We start from the raw sequence: 19,096 nt of genomic DNA, 5'->3' as shown, positions 1-19,096 counted from the left end.
ATATAGAGAACCATGCGTTGCATATAAAAGCAGAAAGTGGGGGATCCCTGGGTGGCTCAGCAGTCTAAAAAAGAAAGTCTAAAAAAAAGAAAAAAGAAAAGTGTTAAAAGTCTGATGTCCTCTGTACAAGACCTTTCTGTGGATTGCTTCTGAAACCCAAGTAATTTAAATGAATTATATAAATGCTCACAACTTATGTGTGATACATTTAGAATTATAATCCCCTGGACAGCCCAGGTGGCTCAGTGGTTTAGCGCCACTTTCAGTCCAGGGCCTGATCCTGGAGTCCCGGGATTGAGTCCCACGTCAGGCTCCCTGCATGGAGCCTGCTTATCTCTTTGCCTCTCTCTCTCTCTCTCTCTCTCTCTGTGTGTGTCTCTCACTCATGAATAAATAAATAAAATCTTTTTTAAAAAATAGAATTATAATCCCCTGATTTCCATTTGAGCATTTTTTTCCAAATATCATAGTGCCTCCCAAGTTGATCTCTACATTAGTTTAACATTCTTCAAAAGCCATCCTTCGGATACTTCAAATCAAGAACTCTGAATTTGAGTGGATAGGCAGTAACTGAGGGAAGCAGTAGGGGAGTTTAGAGGTCTTGAGGTTCATATGGATGGACATCTTGACTATCTTTTTTGGCCATCACACATGTGAACTGCTTTCTTTAGAGAATCTCTCACTTTGTAGAAGTTGAAAATGCCAGGCAGTCACTTTCCAGCCTTCTTTGCAACCAAGGCATTATATTATGGCCCACCCTCAATTTTGAATTATGCTAGGGACAACGAAGAGGCCTGGACTGACTCGACTCCATTCCGGCAAGAGTGGCCAGTATAGCAGCAAATTTGGAGTCCAACTTGGCAAGACTGGCAGTATTCACTGCAGGGTCTATGCCCAGTGGCTGTGGCAATAGTCTTTATGCGTCTAGTTCAGTGGCATGAATTTGATTTTTCAGTCCTGACTTTAGGAACTATCCGATAACCTTCAGTAAGTTCATTTCCTTAAATTTGCCGGATTTCGTTTCTGTTGCTTATATATATTTTTTAAGATTTTTATTTATTCATGAGAGACACAGAGAGAGAGGCAGAGACACAGGCAGAGGGAGAAGCAGGATCCATGTAGGGAGCCTGACATGGGACTTGATCCCCGGTCTCCAGGATCATACCCTGGGCCGAAGGCAGCACCAAACCGCTGAGCCACTGGGACTGCCCCAAAATTTTTAAAAATAGAAAACTTTTCACTGGGTCGGATATTAGGATTAGCTAGATGTGTAACTCTTGCATGAATTGGATATATTTTTAAATGATTGGAAAAACATCAAAAGAATATTTTACAGCATATGAAAATTATATGAAATTCAGATTTCAATGTCCACAAAGGTTTCTTGGAAGACAGTTATGCTCCTCCATTTCCTGTGTCTGTGTTCATTCTACAGGGACAGAATTGCTTAGTTGCATCAGAGATCACATGGATGTAAAGACAGAGATACCTGTTAGCCTTATACGGAAAATGGTTTGCTGACCCGACCCCCGGCCTATACGTTTCAGAATGATGCTTGAGACCCAGGATTTCTTCTGGTCTGGAATTCAGCCCCTTAAAGAGGATCCTTTCAACCTGAATTTAACTGGAAGGCTCCCTCAGTCCCAGCCAGAGCGGCAGTTCTCATTCCTGGCTGCACAATCAGTATTGCCAGGGGAGCTTTTCATAAGTTCCCCTCACATTTGGCCCAACCCAGGTAATTTAAATGAGAATTGCTGGAACCGGGATCTAGGAAAATGAATTTTTGGAAAGCTCACTAGATGTTTCTGAGGTGCAGCCAAAGGTGAGAACCATGTGCAGGAAAATAGAGTGACTCCAAGAAAGGTGTTAAACTGCAATGCTTTTCAAATGTCAGTGTATATAAGTCAGCTGAGAGTCTTGTTAAAAAACAAATTCCAGGGGATCCCTGGGTGGCTCAGCGGTTTAGCGCCTGCCTTTGGCCCAGGGCGCAATCCTGGAGTCCCGGGATCGATCAAGTCCCGCGTCGGGCTCCTTAAATGGAGCCTGCTTCTCCCTCCTCCTGTGTCTCTGCCTCTCTCTCTTTCTACATGTCTATCATGAATGAATGAATGATTGAATGAATGAATGAATGAATGAATCTTAAAAAAAAAAAAAAAAGACAAATTCCAGAGACACCTGGTGGTTCAGTGGTTAAGTGCCTGCCTTCGGCTTGAGGCATGATCCTGGAGTCCTGGGATTGAGGTTCCCAGCATGGAGCCTGCTTCTCCCTCTGCCTGTGTCTCTGCCTCTCTCTCTGTGTCTCTCATGAATAAATAAATAAATCTTAAAATATATATATATATATTCCATTTCAGTAGAGCTGGAGTGAAACCAATGATGAGGTCCACAGCAGGGTGCCCCCCAAACATACCACTCTGCAATATTTTTTTTTTTTTCAATTTGACAGAGAGCACAAGCAGGGGGACCGTAGACAGAGAGAGAAGCAGGCTCCCCCTGGAGCAGAGAGCCTGATGTGGGGCTTGATCCCAGGACCCCGGGATCATGACCTAAGCTAAAGGCAGATGCTTTACCAACTGAGCCACACAAATGCCCCTTATTTGGGTTATCTTCAATCAAAGTTACTTAAGAAGCAGTGGTACAAGCAGCTCAGGTGGCTCAGCAGTTTAGCACCGCCTTCAGCCCAGGGCGTGATCCTGGAGTCCCGGGACCGAGTCCCACATCAGGCTCCCTGCATGGAGCCTGCTTCTGTCTCTGCCTCTCTCTCTCTCTCTGTGCCTCTCATGAATAAATAAATAAAATCTTTTAAAAAGAAGCAGTGGGGGAAAAAAAAGAAGCAGTGGTGCAAGGACACTCAGCCTCCTCTGTCCCCCTGCAAGCAAGAAATAAATCTCCCCTGTGAAACGTACCCTGCCCTGAGCCCCACAGCTGCCTCCCTCCCCTCCCCTTTTTGTATAATTTAATAAATAAATGGTCGCTTTTCTGTTTAAAAGAAAAAAAGGTACCCTCCCGAATCAGGAGGTACAGATACATCTTTATCACCAGAAACAGGGACTTCAGCTCCAAGAGGGCATACAAACACTTGTTTCTTCTTCACCACTTCAGTACCCCAAGCCTGGACTTATTAATTCCTCACAAATTTGTTTCTTTGTCTGAAAAGTATAAAAGTTTTGCTTTGGTCATTTCCTTTTTGGCCTCATGTTTTTGTGAGCTCCCACCTGAAATTAAATTTTTCTCTCTCCTGTTAATCTCTTACATCAATTTAGTTATTAACCAGCTAAAGAACCTACAAAGGAAGAAACGTTCCTCCCCTATACTTAAGATCACATATTTTTTTAAAAAAACTCCCAGATATTGCTATGCTGCTGGTCCGTGAGTAGCAAGGCAAGGGCAAGGACTTCACTGAACGTACAGGGCATATCCTGTGACTTTTACTTTTGCCTGCTTAGTAATGAGTAGTTGCACAAGAGTTTTCTATTTTAGATATGGTAGTCAGTGAAGGCCTCTGAGGATGTGACCTGCTAGGTGAGTTGCTAGAGGGTGAGAAGGGGCCAGATGTGAGAAGAACGGGGAAAGAACTTCCCAGGCAGAGAGGAGCTGATGTAATGGCCCACAGGCAAGAGGGATTCACTTTGAATGACCTATGTGACCACAGGGTGACAGAGGTGATGCTCTGTTTCCTTAATGGGAAAGATCACATTTAAAAAGGAGATGCCGGGGATCCCTGTGTGGCTCAGTGGTTTAGTGCCTGCCTTCAGTCCAGGGCATGATCCTGGAGACCTGGGATCGGGTCCCACGTCGGGCTCCCTGCATGGAGCCTGCTTCTCCCTCTGCCTGTGTCTCTGCCTCTCTCTCTTTCTCTCTCTCTCTGTCTCTCATGAGTAAATAAATAAATAAATAAAAAAGAAAAAGAAATAAAAAGGAGATGACTTGGGATGCCTGGGTGGCTCAGTGGTTTAGCACCTGCCTTTGGCTCAGAGCGTGATCCCCGGGGTCCTGGGATCCAGTCCTATGTTGGGCTCCCTATGGGGAGCCTGCTTCTCCTTCTGCCTATGTCTCTGCCTCTCTCTGTGTGTCTCCCATGAATAAATAAAATCTTTTTAAAATTTTTTTAGAAATAGGGACGCCTGGGTGGCTCAGCCGTTGAGTGTCTGCCTTCAGCTCAGGGCATGATCCAACAGTCCCAGGATCGAGTCCCGCATCGGGCTCCCTGCATGGAGCTTGCTTCTCCCTCTGCCTCTTCTCTGCCTCTCTCTCTCTCTCTCTCTCTCTCTCTCTCTCTCTCTCTCTGTGTCTCTCATTAATAAATAAAATATTTTTTAAATTTTTTCTTAATAAAAAGGCGATGCCTCCATTCATCCTTATTGGATATATATCACCTTGAAATCAGTTCTTGAAATGGAAAATCAGAGGAATTGAGTCACCTGAGAAGGAAAGCCATTCACAGGAAGATGGGACACTGAGAGGAATAGTGGGACACAGGAATAGTGACAAGCTTAGCTCTGGTTCCTCCTTATCTCACACCTAGTTCATATTACACTGTAGTTATCGATGGTGATAGTTCTCTTCCTGGAGCAGATCCTCTATCTAAATTCTTTCAGGCAGTTAGGGAGAAGGTCAGGGTTTCTTCCTGAGTCTTTTAGGCCTTGATGGTTTTCAACTCAGAGTAACCTTACTCTACAGGCCAAAGTGGCACATCTTAGGACCCCTACATTCTGAACCCCTACAGCAGCTTCAGTAGCAATGGTGACCACGCTGAAATCTTCATTCTGGAGTACCAGGAGTGCCATGGGAGGCCTTCCTGCATAAGCATTAGTGGCCTTGACTTGGAAACTCACCTGCAGACAGCCGTACAGGGAGCCAGAGCAGAGAAGGAGGAAAATGCTGGTCCCTACATGTTTATGAGGGAACAGGTGTGTCAACAGATATGAAACATTCCTGGGAGGGGGTAGAGGAAGTGGCTGGACTTATGATTCCAGGTAGAGTCAGAGTCCAAAATATATATGGTTGTGTGACATTTGAGTTTCTGGTTTTATCCCCGCCTGTTGTAGGGTGTATAGTGAAGGAGGATGTGGAAACACCAACTAGGGAAAGGGGCTGGGGAAGGGAAGGCTTCCAGGAGAAGGTGGCATTTAAACTAAAGCAAGCCAAATAAATAAAAAAATAAAAAATAATAAATAAATAATAAATAAATAATAAATAAAATAAGATAAAATAAAATAAATAAAATAAATAAAATAAAATAAAATAAAATAAAATAAAATAAAATAAAATAAAATAAAGCAAGCCAAGTGAAGGGAGGATAGCAGAACAAGGCGAAGAACCACCAATAGTTCCTTAAAACCTGGAAGGTAGGAGGGGATTACAGAGAAATGAGGCTAGAAGGGTGGTTAATTATATAGTATATCACCTGACACTCATTCACTATGTGTTGATTCCCCAGGAGTCATCCTAGATTGGACCCAAGGAATGATGTATCTAATACGTCTTCATTTGGGCTGCTCCGTGTTGGGAGAGAATTCTCCACAGAACTCCTGTTTCTGCATGTCTTGGGAGCAGAGGCACAGACAGGTTTTGTTCCAGACTATCTCTTCAAGGGTCATTGTAGCCAAGGACCTTGGATGACAGAAATAATACTCTCACTGGAACAGAGAGCAGGTTTATTTATCACCCAGTACAATAAAGGTTGGGTTTCTTAAGCTCAGGGGTCCTGCGGTGTCAGGCAAAACCTCTGTGGGTGTGGCATCTATCTGGACTGTTCCATATTGCCATGGGGGAGGGGTGGGGAGAGGGCAAGGGGGACCCCCCCTAAACACGGGGCTTGTGCTACTTGCTGTGCTCTGAATAATAAAGTCCTTGGCCTTAGAACCAAGAGTCTTTTGCCTTCTGTCAATGCTCATGAAGCTTGCCTTTTTGAGAAGCAAAAAATTAGTTTGGGGTCTGGCTTTTTTTTTTTTTTAACATACCTTCAGAGTTAATGAATCTTACTGCACTTGTATAGCCCTAGCTAAGGTAGGGTTTTAGGCCAGTTGAATGATCCATAATCCTTTCTGATACGAAAATGCATTGGCTCATGAATCTGAGCTTTCTGCGGAGACAATGGGCAACTAAATACAAGGTGAATGTTTTACTGATATAAAGACAAATGCTTGGAGCCTGGGTAGCTCAGCAGTTGAGCATCTATCTGCCTTGGGCTCAGGGCATGATCCTGGTCCCAGAGTCCAGTCCCACATCGGGCTCCCTGCGTGGAGCCTGCTTCTCCCTCTGTCTGTGTCTCTGCCCCTCTCTGTGTGTCTCTCATGAATAAATAAATAAAATCTTTAAAAATCTAAAAATAAAAAAATAAAAACAAATGCCAAGACACCAGGCAGTGCTTGGCTTACCAAATGAAATCGGTTATGACCTCAGACTACCTACATTAGTTAAATTGGAAAATAGCTATCCAGGAAACAATGACACAGAGGTGATGGTAGCCAAATAGGGTTTGGCCACTAGAGGGTTCTAGCAATGCCCTCTCTGGGGATGGGCAGTGAAATAGATCAAAAGTATAGGCACCTTGTATTACCTTCTCAAGTATGTACTTCAAATTATCAGAATCGTAGCTTTAACAGAGTAAGTTAATACAATTAGGCAATAGAAGCAAGTGTTAACTATGAGAAACTTTAGCCTCTGACTTGCTTAGTAGGATTGGTCGACACATGCTACAAATTCCAGAAACAAACTATTTAAACATTCTAGGTTAAAAAATAATAATAATAAATTTAAAAAATAAACATTCTAGGTTAGGGGTGCCTGGCTGGCTCAGTCGGAAGAGCATGTGATTCTTGGTCTCAGATTTGTGGGTGTGAGCCTCATGTTGGATGTAGAGATTACTTAAATAAATAAATAAACTTCAAAAAAATATTTTATTTTTTTAAAGATTTTATTTATTTATTCGTGAGAGATAGACAGAGAGAGAGAGAGAGAGAGAGAGGGAGGCAGAGACACAGGCAGAGGGAGAAGCAGGCTCCATGCTGGGAGCCTGACGTGGGACTCGATCCTGCGTCTCCAGGATCAGGCCGTGGGCTGAAGGCAGCGCCAAACTGCTGAGCCACCAGGGCTGCTCCCCTCAAAAGATATTTTAGATTATAAAAGAGAATATGAGGGTGCCTGGGTATCTCAGTCAGTTAAGGGTTTGCTTTTGGCTCAAGTCATGATTCTGGGATCCAGTCCCACATCATTGGGCTTCCTGTTCAGCAGGGAGTTTGCTTCTCCTTTTGTACCTCCCCCTGCTCATGCTCTCTCTCTCTAATAAATAAAATCTTTTAAAAAAAAAAGATCATCACTGTAAAAGTGAACTTTTTGGTCATTCATCCTTGAAACTATCTTTAATCACTCAAAACCTTTCCAAGACATCTAAGTCTAAATAATGGGATGGAATGAATAAAGGTCTATTTTATATGACAATAAAATGTTTTCTTGGTGATCTAGTGAATGATTCTTTTACTTCTTTCATAATTAATATTTGTCAATAAGACAGACATTGAAGAAGGATCAAAGAGATTATATTTCTGTGTGTCTCTGGAGATGCACTTTATCCAAATATGGCATTACCTGAAAAATAAAAAGTAAATAGTTGTTATATAATGTGTAATACATTTCATAGTTCTGGAATAACCCTGAGGGCAAGGAGGATGAGTACTGCTTCACAGATACAGAACGTAAGGCTTAGAAACACTAAATGAGGGGATCCCTGGGTGGCTCAACGGTTTAGTGCCTGCCTTTGGCCCAGGGCATGATCCTGGAGTCCCGGGATCAAGTCCCACATCAGGCTCCCTGCGTGGAGCCTGCTTCTCCCTCTGCCTGTGTCTCTGCCTCTCTCTGTGTCTCTCATGAATGAATAAATAAATAAAATCTTTAAAAAAAGAAAGAAAAAAACACTAAATGACTAAGCGTATGACCCTAGTCAATGGCAGAAGCAGAATGTGAACCCAGGTGCAATGGAGTGAATGTTTGTGTTCCCCCACCTCCCCAAATTCCTATGTTAAAACCCTAATCACAGTGTGTCCATGTCAAGAGCTGGGGGCCTTTGGGTGGTAAGTCATGAGGGTGGAGTCCTCATAAGTGGGATTAATACCCTTAGAAGAAGAGGCCAGAGAGGGATGCCTGGGTGGCTCAATATTTGAGCATCTGCCTTCAGCTTGGGTCATGATCCCGGGGTCCTGGGAACAAGTCCCGCTTCTCCCTCTGCCTAGGTCTCTGCCTCTCTGTGTCTCTCATGGATAAATAAAATCTTAAAAAAAATAAAAATAAAAAAAAAGAAAGAAAAGAGGAAAAGAAGAGGCCAGAGAGCTAGCTAGCTCTTTCTACCATGTGATGACACAGCAAGAAAACAGTCCTCTCTAAACCAGGCAGAGGGCATTCATCAAGAACCCAAACATGTCAGCACCCCAATCTCAGTCTTCCAGCATCCAGAACTATGAGAAATAAAGTTTGTTTATGCACCCCATCTGTTGTGATTTGTTATAACATGCTGAACAATGACACCTGCATCTTCAGCTTTTAAGGCTAATATGTTTAAGTAAGTAAGACTCCTCCTCTTTTGGCCTCGACATCTCCAGGTGAAAGATTGAAAAAAGAGCTTAGAGACCTCTGGCTAAGAAAACTCATTCCCTGGTCTTCATATTACTATTGATTGAAGCAAAGACGAGTTCCCAGAATTCCAAGTGCTCTTAGCAAAGTCCCCAACCTTTTTCATCTTTAACACTAGTCCTCTCACCACCATTTGGGACCATTAAGACTAATCTCATTCTCTTCCTTATTCCTGTTAGTTGACTATCTCAAGAAGCCAGGAGTTCTGAGAGAGACACAAACCGAGAAACAGACTCTAAACTATAGAGTCCTAGTATATGGTTACCAGAGGGGAGGTGGTGGGGGGGATGCGTCAAACAGGTGATGGAGATTAAAGAGTATACTTATCATGGGCAAAATAATAATAAAACAAATAAAAATAATGGGGGGAAAAAGAAGCCAGGAGTTCTGGATTGGCCCACATGCCCTAATGCTAACCACATAGCTCTATGAGCAGCAGGGCATTCTCTACCCAGAACTTCTATTCACTCCCATCCTGCTGCTTTATGTTTCTCCAAAGCTCTTACCTTATAACTACCCATCTCTAACTATCAAGTGGATCCACTCTATCACTGTATTGCCAAGCCCAAACAGTGCCTGGCAGAAAGCAGATACTCACTAAAATTTGCGGAAAGAATTGTGTTTCTTCCTCTAACATAGGTATGTACAAAGGAAAAGAGTAAAGTACTTTCTAATCCTTACTGTATATACCCAGCCAAATGTACCTTCTTATTATCCTCCTCCATTCCTGAAGAACCTGGACAGCAACAAACATGCCATGAGAAACTCTAAGTTTGGGAGCCATCGCCCAAGGGCACACCTACTGGTTTCAAGAAGAATAAGATAAGATTTACCATGACTCCAGGAAAAATACATTCTATGTCTCAATATCTATTCAATCAGATGGGTATTTTCTGAGTGCTTTATCAATCCCAAACACCATTCTAGGAATGGAATGGAAACAGCAATGAAGAAACCAATACTGGGATCCCTGCATGGCTCAGTGGTTGGCCATCTGCCTTTGGCTCAGGGCATGATTCCCAGTCTGGGGATGGAATCCCTCATCGGGCTCCCTGCAAGGGGCCTGCTTCTCCCTCTATGTCTCTGCTTCTCTCTCTGTGTCTCTCATGAATAAATAAAACCTTTAAAAGAAATGTTTTTTGAAAAGAAAAAAGAAAAGAAACCAATACCATCAAGGAGCTAAATTAGGGAGTAACAAATATCATTGAAGAAAAGGACACCAGGTGTGGTGTTGCAAGATATTGGGAAGTTCTATTTATTTAGGGTGATTTTATTTTTAAAGATTTTATTTATTCATGAGAGACACACAGAGAGAGAGAGACAGAGACATAGACAGAGGGAGAAGCAGGCTCCCTGTGGGGAGCCCGATGAGGGACTCAGTCCCAGGACCCTGGGATCACTCCCTGAGCCAAAGGCAGACGCTCAACCACTGAGCCACCCAGGCATCCCTATATAGTGTGATTTCTGATTAATTGGTTTTTGAACAAGATCTGAATAAAGTGAGGGAAGTAGAGTTCCAGACAGGGGAACAGCATGTGCCAAGTCCCTAACATGGGAACAGGAGTGCTGTGTCCCAGGAACAGGAAGAAAGCCAAGGTGGTTAAATGAAATGAGTCCAGGGAGAGTGGAGAGATAAGCAGGGACTTGTTCATGAAGAGCCTTTAAGCACAGGATAAGGCGTGTGAATTTTACCTAAGTGTGGTATGAGACCATAGGCCAGTTTTGACTAATGAATGACGTATCAAATGTAGGTTTTATAAAGATCACTTAGGAGGTCATGTAAAGAAATAAACTTGAGAGGCATCAAGAATGGAGGCTGGAGGGCAAACGGCAGGCCCATGCTATCCTTTAGGAAAGAGATGAGTATGGATTGAAACAGGGTGGCAGCTGTGGTCAGATTCAGAGACTGATTTTGAGGGAGCAGTTGACAGGACTTGCCGACCAACCGGATGTAGGACGTGAGACAAAGAAGAGAACCAGAGTTACTCCTAGATTTTTGACCATTTTCCAAAATGAAAAGGCAGGGGTGAGTATTTATGTTTAGGATTAAAGGGTAGGAATTCTTTTTAGGCAATGGGTTAACATCAAGTAGAGGTGGTAGTCTGATACCTGCAGTCTGAGGGATATATAAAACTTCTCAGAAGAAAGGTCAGGGCCAGAAATAGCAATGTGGAAGTTATCAAAATAGAGATGAGATTCTTCAAGCCCTGTAAGATTGAAGACCAGCAATCTGTCTCGTTGGGATCACCTAAAAACTAAGCGTAGATGAAGAGAAATGGGCCATCTTATAGAAAGAGGATATTATTTTACAGTTAATGATGTTTATCATTCAAATCAATACATATTTGTCAATGGTTTACAGGAGTAATATGTTCATCAAATTTTATTTTTTAAAAGATTTTATTTATTTATTTATTTATTTATTTATTTATTTATTTATTTATTTATGAGAGACGCAGAGACACAGGCCGAGGGAGAAGCAGGCTCCCTGCAAGGAGACTTTTTTTTTTTTTTTTAATTTATTTATGATAGTCACACACAGAGAGAGAGAGGCAGAGACATAGGCAGAGGGAGAAGCAGGCTCCATGCACCGGGAGCCCGATCCGGGGTCTCCAGGATCACATCCTGGGCCAAAGGCAGGCGCTAAACCGCTGCGCCACCCAGGGATCCCCCTGCAAGGAGACTGATGTGGGACTCGATCCTGGATCCCAGGATCACACCCTGGGTCAAAGGCAGATGCTCAACAGCTGAGCCACCCAGGCACCCCAACTTTCACTGCTTTTAAGTCAATTTCTCCCAAAAAGATAGTTTTCCAGGAACAAAACCAATTTTTACCTCTATCTATCTCTCAATTGATATAAACTCAGGACAAAATACTTTCTAAAAAATGCTTTCTAAAAGTAATTAGAAAAAAAAAAACTCAAAAAAATGTCAGCACCCTTCTCTATACCCACATGCTTTCTACTTGTGAAAATAATAATAATAATAATAAGCTCCCAATATCTCTTATTTATCCTTGATTAAAATTAAAGTTGAAATCAAAGACCTTAGAGATTAATGAGAAAACCATGGGAAAAAATTCTAATAAGCTTTTGGGAATACACAGCACTGTGTCAATAATTACCTACCACTTGTTCAAACAAATGGTTCTCAAGGTTTTTGGTCTCAAGGTCCATTATATTCTTGAGAATTATTAAAGACCCTATCACAGTTTTGTTCATTGTTATATCTTTCAATATTTATCACATTAGAAATTTAAATGGAGGGGCACCTGGGTGGCTCAGTGGTTGAACATCTGCCTTTGGCTCAGGTTGTGATCCCAGGGTCCTAGGATCAAGTCTTGCATCGGGCTCCCCATGGGGGAGGCTGCTTCCCCCTCTGCCTATGTCTCTGCCTCTCTCTCTGTCTCTCATGAATAAATAAATAAAATTTTTAAAAAATTAAATGGAGAAAAAATTTAAAGCTCAAGAATACAAGTCCACATTCCATCTAATGGTCAGAAGAATGATGCAATTGCATGTCATATAGCTTTTGGAAAGCTCCATTGTACTCCCATGAGAGTAAAAAAGGTAAGTAATATCTGAGCATCATTATGAAAATAGCTTTGACCCTGTGGGTCCCTGAAACAGACCTGAATGCACAGGGGTCTCCAGACTACCCTTTGAGAACTACTAATTTTTTAGACTAAAATAGAAAAAGCATGTATTTACATGCTAACTACTGTAACATTTAAATCAGGTTTATGCTTATTCTGTATCTTGTCATCATAAAGTTGAATGTGTGTTTGAGTCTATTTACTTAAGAGAAACAAAGAGCTTTTCTGCAATATTCAAAGGTTTGTTTTGGGACACCTGGGTGGCTCAGTGGTTGAGCATCTGCCTTCAGCTCAGGGCATGATCCCAGCATCCTGGGGATCAAGTCTCCCACCCCCAGTCGGAATTCCCACAGGGAACCTCCTTGTCCCTCTGCCTATGTGTGCCTCTCTCCCTGTCTCACATAAATAAATAAAATCTTTTTAAAAATTGTTTAAAAAAATAAAGGTTTGGGGATCCCTGGGTGGCTCAGCGGTTTAGCGCCTGCCTTCAGCCCAGGGCCTGATCCTGGAGACCCGGGATCAAGTCCCACGTCAGGCTCCTTGCATGGAGCCTGCTTCTCCCTCTGCCTGTGTCTCTGCCTCTCTCTCTCTCTCTCTCTCTCTCTCTCTGTGTGTGTGTGTGTGTTTCTATGAATAAATAAATTTTTAAAATCTTTAAAAAAAAAACTTAAAAAAAAAAAAACCTATCAAAAGAGCATCTGTTTGAACGGATAAACTTTAAAAAAATAAAATAAAATAAAGAAAGGTTTGTTTGAATGTTCCAGAATTGTTGGTTTATAACCTTGACGTCCTTAATGTTGGCTATTGAAATTACATTTGTTAGACTCTGTTTTGTAGAAAACCATGTGTATTCACAAAATGGTAAACTATGTTTGTCATATAAGGTGGATATTAGTCTCCACCATTAAACTTGTGAGGACTAACCTACTAGTGGTTAACTAGTGTGGCTTAACTCATCTGGTTCCAAGTAATTCAAGCAGAATAAAAGATTATCCAAATCCACTTAGAGCACTAAAGCGATTCTTCCTTGTAATGAGTTATGTTTTGAGTAAAATAAACACATGGCTATTACAGATTAACTTTCCAACACTGTGGAGAATCTGTTTCCCATGCCACACTGTATCACCTCTCTGTATCACTTACTAAGATCATGGGTCAAATGGAAAGTCACAACCACCTCATCAAAGACGTTAAATCTCCAAAACAGTGATTCTTTTCTTTCTGATCTAACTTAATCATGCTGTTTTTATTTAATATAATTACACTCTTTTTTTTTCCAAATATATAACAAAATACCATCAGTTGCTTGTCTTGACTTAGAAACAAGTATTCAAGGATGCCTGGGTAGCTCAGCAGCTAAAGCATCTGCCTTTGGCTCAGGGCCTGATCCTGGAGTCCAGGGATCAAGTCCCACATCAGGTTCCCTGTGTAGAGCCTGCTTCTTCCTCTGCCTATGTCTCTGCCTCTCTCTGTGTCTTTCATGAATAAATAAATAAAATCTTAAAAAAAAAAAAAAAGAAAAGAAACAAGTATTCACAATCAAGAGTAGTTATTCTTTCTCTTCTCCCTCCTGCAAAATAATGTCACCACCACCACAAACCCCTATGCCAACCTCCTTCCACATTTTATAATTGTTACTCAGGGCTTCTTGTTTGATATTTGTCATCAAAATCATTTCTATTGAATCTCAATTTTGTATGTGAAATTTTTGCAGAGGCAACAGAAATTGGTGAGATAGGAAGTCTCTGGAGGGTTTTTGTTTTTTTGTCTATTATAAGTATCTATATCAACTTTTCTCAAATGATGGTTCTCAGGCTCTCCTTAGTCTGCTGAAAATGCAGATTCTGGGACCTAAAGGAGAGCCTACTGAATGAACCTGGAATTGAAGCTTGGGATTCTCTAAGCATAAGAAACTGAGAATCTGGTCTGTTGTAGATCTTACATCACCTAACCTCATTGATTGATGCTTTTTACTTCAGACAGATTTCCTTTAAACTATCCCAGAGTGATACTTACCGAAACTCTCTCAACCCCAGAAACTCTCCTCAAGTTTACTTATAAATACCTCCTGTCAATTGGGTGGGAATCCTACTATAACAGCTTACTTTTTGCAGGAAAGTGCTTTTTCTCTGGGTGAGCAAGGAGACTCCGTTTAATCCACGAGCTCCTGCCACTGTCAGGAACAGATTCTTTAATTTGAGTGTGAGTAGAGGACTGATAGGCGGTGCTGAAATGCCTCTTTTGAACTCTCAGTGAGCTAACTTGATTGCTTCTTTCCACAAAGCAGTTGGATTCACGCTTTTCATTTATTTCTTCCAGGAGACGTTGTCTGCCTTCTTTAAGCTTTTCAATTATTTCACTGGTCCTGTTTGTAGAAGTCATGGTGCTGGCAAAGGAATCATCAAACGATTCCTGCTGTCCTGCAAACAAATGACAAAGTACCATCAGTGGCTGCTTAACCTTGAAGTCAGTATTATAGTCCACTCCTCTTTCCCCTCCTGTAAAATGCCACCACCACCACTGTGCCCCTCACCCCACATCTCATTCCATTTTTATCATTGTTTCCAAAGCTCTTTTTGTATTTTGATGTTTCTTCAGGAAATAAAGATCAGAAAAAGAAGATTTGAATAAGAATATATTTTGTCAAAAAAAAAAGAATATATTTTATCTTTGAAAGAATACAGTGTATTCATTCTTGATTTTAGGGACTCTCATTGTTTCTTTTCATTCTAAAATAATATATATTCATTGTAGAAAATTAAGAAAATTCAGGAAAGCATCAGGTAGGAGATGCCTGGGTGGCTCAGTGGCTTAGCGTCACCTTCAGCCCAGGGTGTGATTCTGGAGTCCCGGGATCGGGTCCCACATCGGGGTCCCTGCATGGAGCCTGCTTCTCCCTCTGCCTGTGTCTCTGCCTCTCTCTGTGTGTGTCTCTCATGAATAAATGAATAGAATCTTTAAAAACAAAAAACAATCTCACATTAACATTTTATATAGATGAACAGAGCCTTCTTTTAAGTGACTGTGGTGGACTAGAATATTCATTCAGACATAGCTCCCAGTGAAAACTACTAAAAATTCTGGGGAAATTTTTAAGTTTGTTCATGAAATGATAAGAGAGTTAGAAAATATCAAGTCCAAAATGAAAGAAAACAAGAACAAGGACAAAGAGAGGTAGACACAATCTGTGCTTGCCTGAGGACATTTTCTGATCCTGGAGGTTAGAGAAGTCATTCTGCTAGCCTACCCTACAAGGGACAGAAAAATCAAAGCCCAAAGCTATGCACCAGTGGAGAGTCTAAAGCAACCTTTTCCATATTAAGTTGGCCTCCAAAAGGTTACGCCCTCAGGGTGAGAGTGGATAAGAAATAAATTCACATTCCATCACCAACTTGCCGGAAGAATGTTTCTTTAGCACTAAGCATAGCTCTGGGGGAAAATCCCTCCATGAAAAGTTTTAAGTGCTTCCTGACTCTCACATGTATTTCCAGCCCAAATTCACAACTAGAGCAGTTACAAGAAATGTCAAGCTGAAAAACAAGAATGGTGCAAGAAACACCAAGCTGAGAAGCAAGGGTGGTGGCATGAATTTAGCTGAAGGGGTTCCAGGCTAGGATGACACCCAAGTGATTGACAGAAGGAAACTCAACTCTTTTCTGGAAGAACTCCATCGTAGGCTTCTGGGAATTCCCAGCAGTACTTTTTCAAAGATAACAAATAGCACATAGCCAACGATAATCAATCAAGCACAAAGGTAGATGAGGCATCGTAAAGTGAGAACAGCAGCAACAAAACCATGAAATCTACTACGTGAGAAGCCTGGTATGAATTATAGAACAAAGACACATACTACACTTATTTTTTTATTTTTATTTTTTTACATACTACACTTAAAGAAACGAGAAAACAGTTTGCAGCTATCTTCAAGAAACAAGAAGCCAAAGAGAACTTCTAGAAATGAAAGTTATTCAATAATATTTAAATGTAGGTTTAGCAGCAGATGTGGATTCAGATGAAGAGATATTTAGAGGACTAGGGGATAAATCAGAGGTAATTATCCTGAATGCAGCACAGAAGGACAAAAAAGACAAAAAGTATGAAAAAGTTAAATTTGTGGAGGACACAGTAAGGTCACACCTACATGAAATGGGAAATCCAGAAGACATAAATGAAGCAGAGACAAGATTTAAAAAGATGTTTGGGAAATATCCAGAATTGATAAATGATACTATTCCATAAACTCAAGAAGCTCAAAGAATAGCAGTCAAGATTTTTTATTTTAAGATTTTATTTATTTATTCATGAGGGACACAAAGTGAAGAGGCAGAGACATAGGTAGAGAGAGAAGCAGGTTCCCTGCGGGGAGCCCAACATGGGACTCGATCTCAGGACCCCAGGGACCATGACCTGAGCCAAGGGCAGGCACTCAACCACTGAGCCACCCAGGTGCCCAAGATTTTTTTTAATCCACACTTAGGGGCACCTGGGTGACAGTCTGTGACACGTCTGCCTTTGGCTCAGGATCCCCAGGTCCTGGGATGGAGCCCCACATTAGGATCTCTGCTCAGGGGGAGTCTGAGCTACCTCTTCCACTGCTTATGTTCTCTCTTGCTATCTCTCTCTCTCTCTCTCTCTCTTCTACCTCTCAAATAAATAGAAATAAAATCTTAAAAAAAAATAAAATTTCAAGATGGCAATAGCAGAGCATTAAGCCAAGTGCAGGGTCCCTTTTGAGCATGGGGTCCCTGTGTTAGTGCAGAAGTCGCGTGTCTATGACTCTGTGTATGACATAACAACAGGATGATTTCTGGTTAATTCACCCAGTTTTACGGTTTTTTAAATGAAGATAAGTAATGCGGATAACCTATGGCTTTTTTTTTTTTTTAAAGATTTTATTTATTTATTCATGAGAGACAGAGGGAGAGGCAGAGACACAGGCAGAAGGAGAAGCAGGCTCCATGCAGGAAACCCGCCCATTGTGGCACTAGGCCATGGGAATCCCGGATCACGCCCTGAGCCAAAGGCAGACACCCAACTGCTGAGCCACTCAGGTGGCCCTAACCTATGGCTTTTTAAAGGGATTTGAGTGGCCCCTGGCTGTGTCAGTTGATGGAACACACGACTCTTGATCTCAGGGTTATGAATTCAAGCCCCATGTTGGGTGTAGAGACTACCTAAAAATAAAATAAAATCTTAAAAACGACAACAACAACAACAACAACAACAACAAAATAAAGGGCTTTGAAGGTAGCTCCAGTGGCTCAGCGCTTTAGCGCCGCCTTCAGCCCAGGGCGTGATCCTGGAGACACGGGATTGAGTCCCATGTCAGGCTCCCTGCATGGAGCCTGCTTCTCCCTCTGCCTGTGTCTCTGCCTCTCTCTCTCTGTATCTCTCATGAATAAATAAATAAAATCTTATAAATAAATAAATAAATAACTTTGAAAATATTAAGCATATATGTAGAGAACATCCTTATTATTAATGGATTTCATATTTGCAAATTTGCCTACTCATAAAAATGTGTTATCTCAAAATCAATACACGTGGCATTTTCATCATCATTCCCAGAAATTCACAGAACTGCAAAAATTTGAGTCTCCTTGATGTGCATATTCCCAGCTAAGGTCAAACAAAGGGACACTTTGCCTTCTTGCTCTAGCCCTCATACTATAAACAAGTGTCTTTTTCCTGATCTATTTAGTGTCTTTTTCTTAGGTTGCCCCCCAAGTACAGTGCTAAAGGGTTTTCTAGTGCTCCTACACAGCAAGGCCGCTGTATTGTGCCTTACATGCCTTAGATAAGCTTTCTTCAGGCTTGAGTTATGTTATACTGCTTTAAGTTGTGAGTTCAATTGTTTTTTAAAGATTTTATTTAGGGTAGCCCTGGTTTCTCAGTGGTTAGTGCCTGCCTTCAGCCCAGGGCATGATCCTGGAGACCCAGGATCGAGTCCCTCGTCGGGCTCCCTGAGTGGAGCCTGCTTCTCCCTCTGCCTGTGTCTCTGCCTCTCTCTGTGTCTCTCATGAATAAATAAATAAAATCTTTTTATTCATGAGAGACACACAGAGAGAGAGAGAGAGACAGAGACAGAGACAGAGACAGAGACAGAGAGGGAGAAGCAGGCTTCCTGCAGGGAGCCCCATGTGGGACTCTATCCTGGGACCCCAGGATCATGCCCAGGGCAAAGGTAGCCAGCTGCTCAACTGCTGACGCACCTAGGCATCCCTGGGAATTCAATGTTAATGAATCAACAGTAAATATTAAATAATGTGCCTCTAGGGACACCTGGGTGGATCAGTGGTTAAGCATCTGCCTTTGGCACAGGGCCTGATCCTGGGGTCCAGGATCCAGTCCAACATCAAGCTCCCTGCAGAGTCTACCTCTCCCTCTGCCTATGTCTCTGCCTCTCTCTATGTGTCTCTTATGAATAAATAAATTAAAAAAATAATAATAACGTACCACTACACAAATAGATACATAAAATAAAGTTACATATCATTGTGACAAAAATGTTATGACCAGAGGCTCACAAGAACCTAACCCTGTATTTCCCCTAGGCGCCGGGGCTATTTGCTAATTCAATGTTTGAGGCCTCTTTACAGAATATAACTACTACAATAACAAGAATCAACTGTATATATAGAAAATATACTATTACTTCTACAGGTATGTTATTATAAATTACCTTTAATGCACAGCAACCCACAGCCTGTTTGAAGTCCACTGGTTTGGATCAGCCTACTGAAATGTTACCCTGGTGATAGAACATCATGACCTAAGGCATTCCAACTTTGTTCTCTTCATAGAACCCTAATTAAGAGAAATCTTGGAGTTAGACCATTTATTTATCAGCCGTGTATCCTTGAATAAATTGCT

The 19,096-nt window shown here is 41.7% G+C and overlaps 1 protein-coding gene and 1 long non-coding RNA gene across 2 annotated transcripts; one reads left to right on the top strand and one right to left on the bottom strand.

Moving 5' to 3' along the window:
• The first annotated feature begins 1,435 nt into the window (after positions 1-1,435).
• Positions 1,436-5,869, top strand: LOC140595002 (uncharacterized). Its single transcript, XR_011996383.1, has 2 exons — positions 1,436-1,735; positions 5,441-5,869. It is a non-coding gene; the product is annotated as an uncharacterized lncRNA (long non-coding RNA).
• Positions 5,870-7,441: 1,572 nt separating this feature from the next.
• On the bottom strand, positions 7,442-19,010 carry SPATA45 (spermatogenesis associated 45). Its single transcript, XM_026001066.2, has 3 exons — positions 18,906-19,010; positions 14,329-14,643; positions 7,442-7,590 (listed from the first exon to the last, which is right to left on the bottom strand). Exons 2-3 carry the CDS (start codon positions 14,603-14,605, stop codon positions 7,571-7,573), a joined length of 297 nt encoding a protein of 98 aa, XP_025856851.2. The 5' UTR covers positions 14,606-14,643; positions 18,906-19,010; the 3' UTR covers positions 7,442-7,570.
• Positions 19,011-19,096: the final 86 nt, after the last annotated feature.

This window comes from Vulpes vulpes, chromosome 13 (genome assembly GCF_048418805.1).
Source record: "Vulpes vulpes isolate BD-2025 chromosome 13, VulVul3, whole genome shotgun sequence".
NCBI lineage: Eukaryota > Metazoa > Chordata > Mammalia > Carnivora > Canidae > Vulpes > Vulpes vulpes.
This window is presented reverse-complemented; position numbering and strand designations above follow the sequence as displayed.

What these genes read in the sequence shown, in the direction of transcription:
- SPATA45 (XM_026001066.2), bottom strand. Translation starts at nt 14,605, where the DNA reads ATGACTTCTACAAACAGGACCAGTGAAATAATTGAAAAGCTTAAAGAA. An exon ending in AAAGCACTTTCCTGCAAAAA is followed by an intron (nt 7,591 to 14,328) that starts GTAAGCTGTTAT and finishes TTTATTTTTCAG; the next exon opens with GTAATGCCATATTTGGATAA.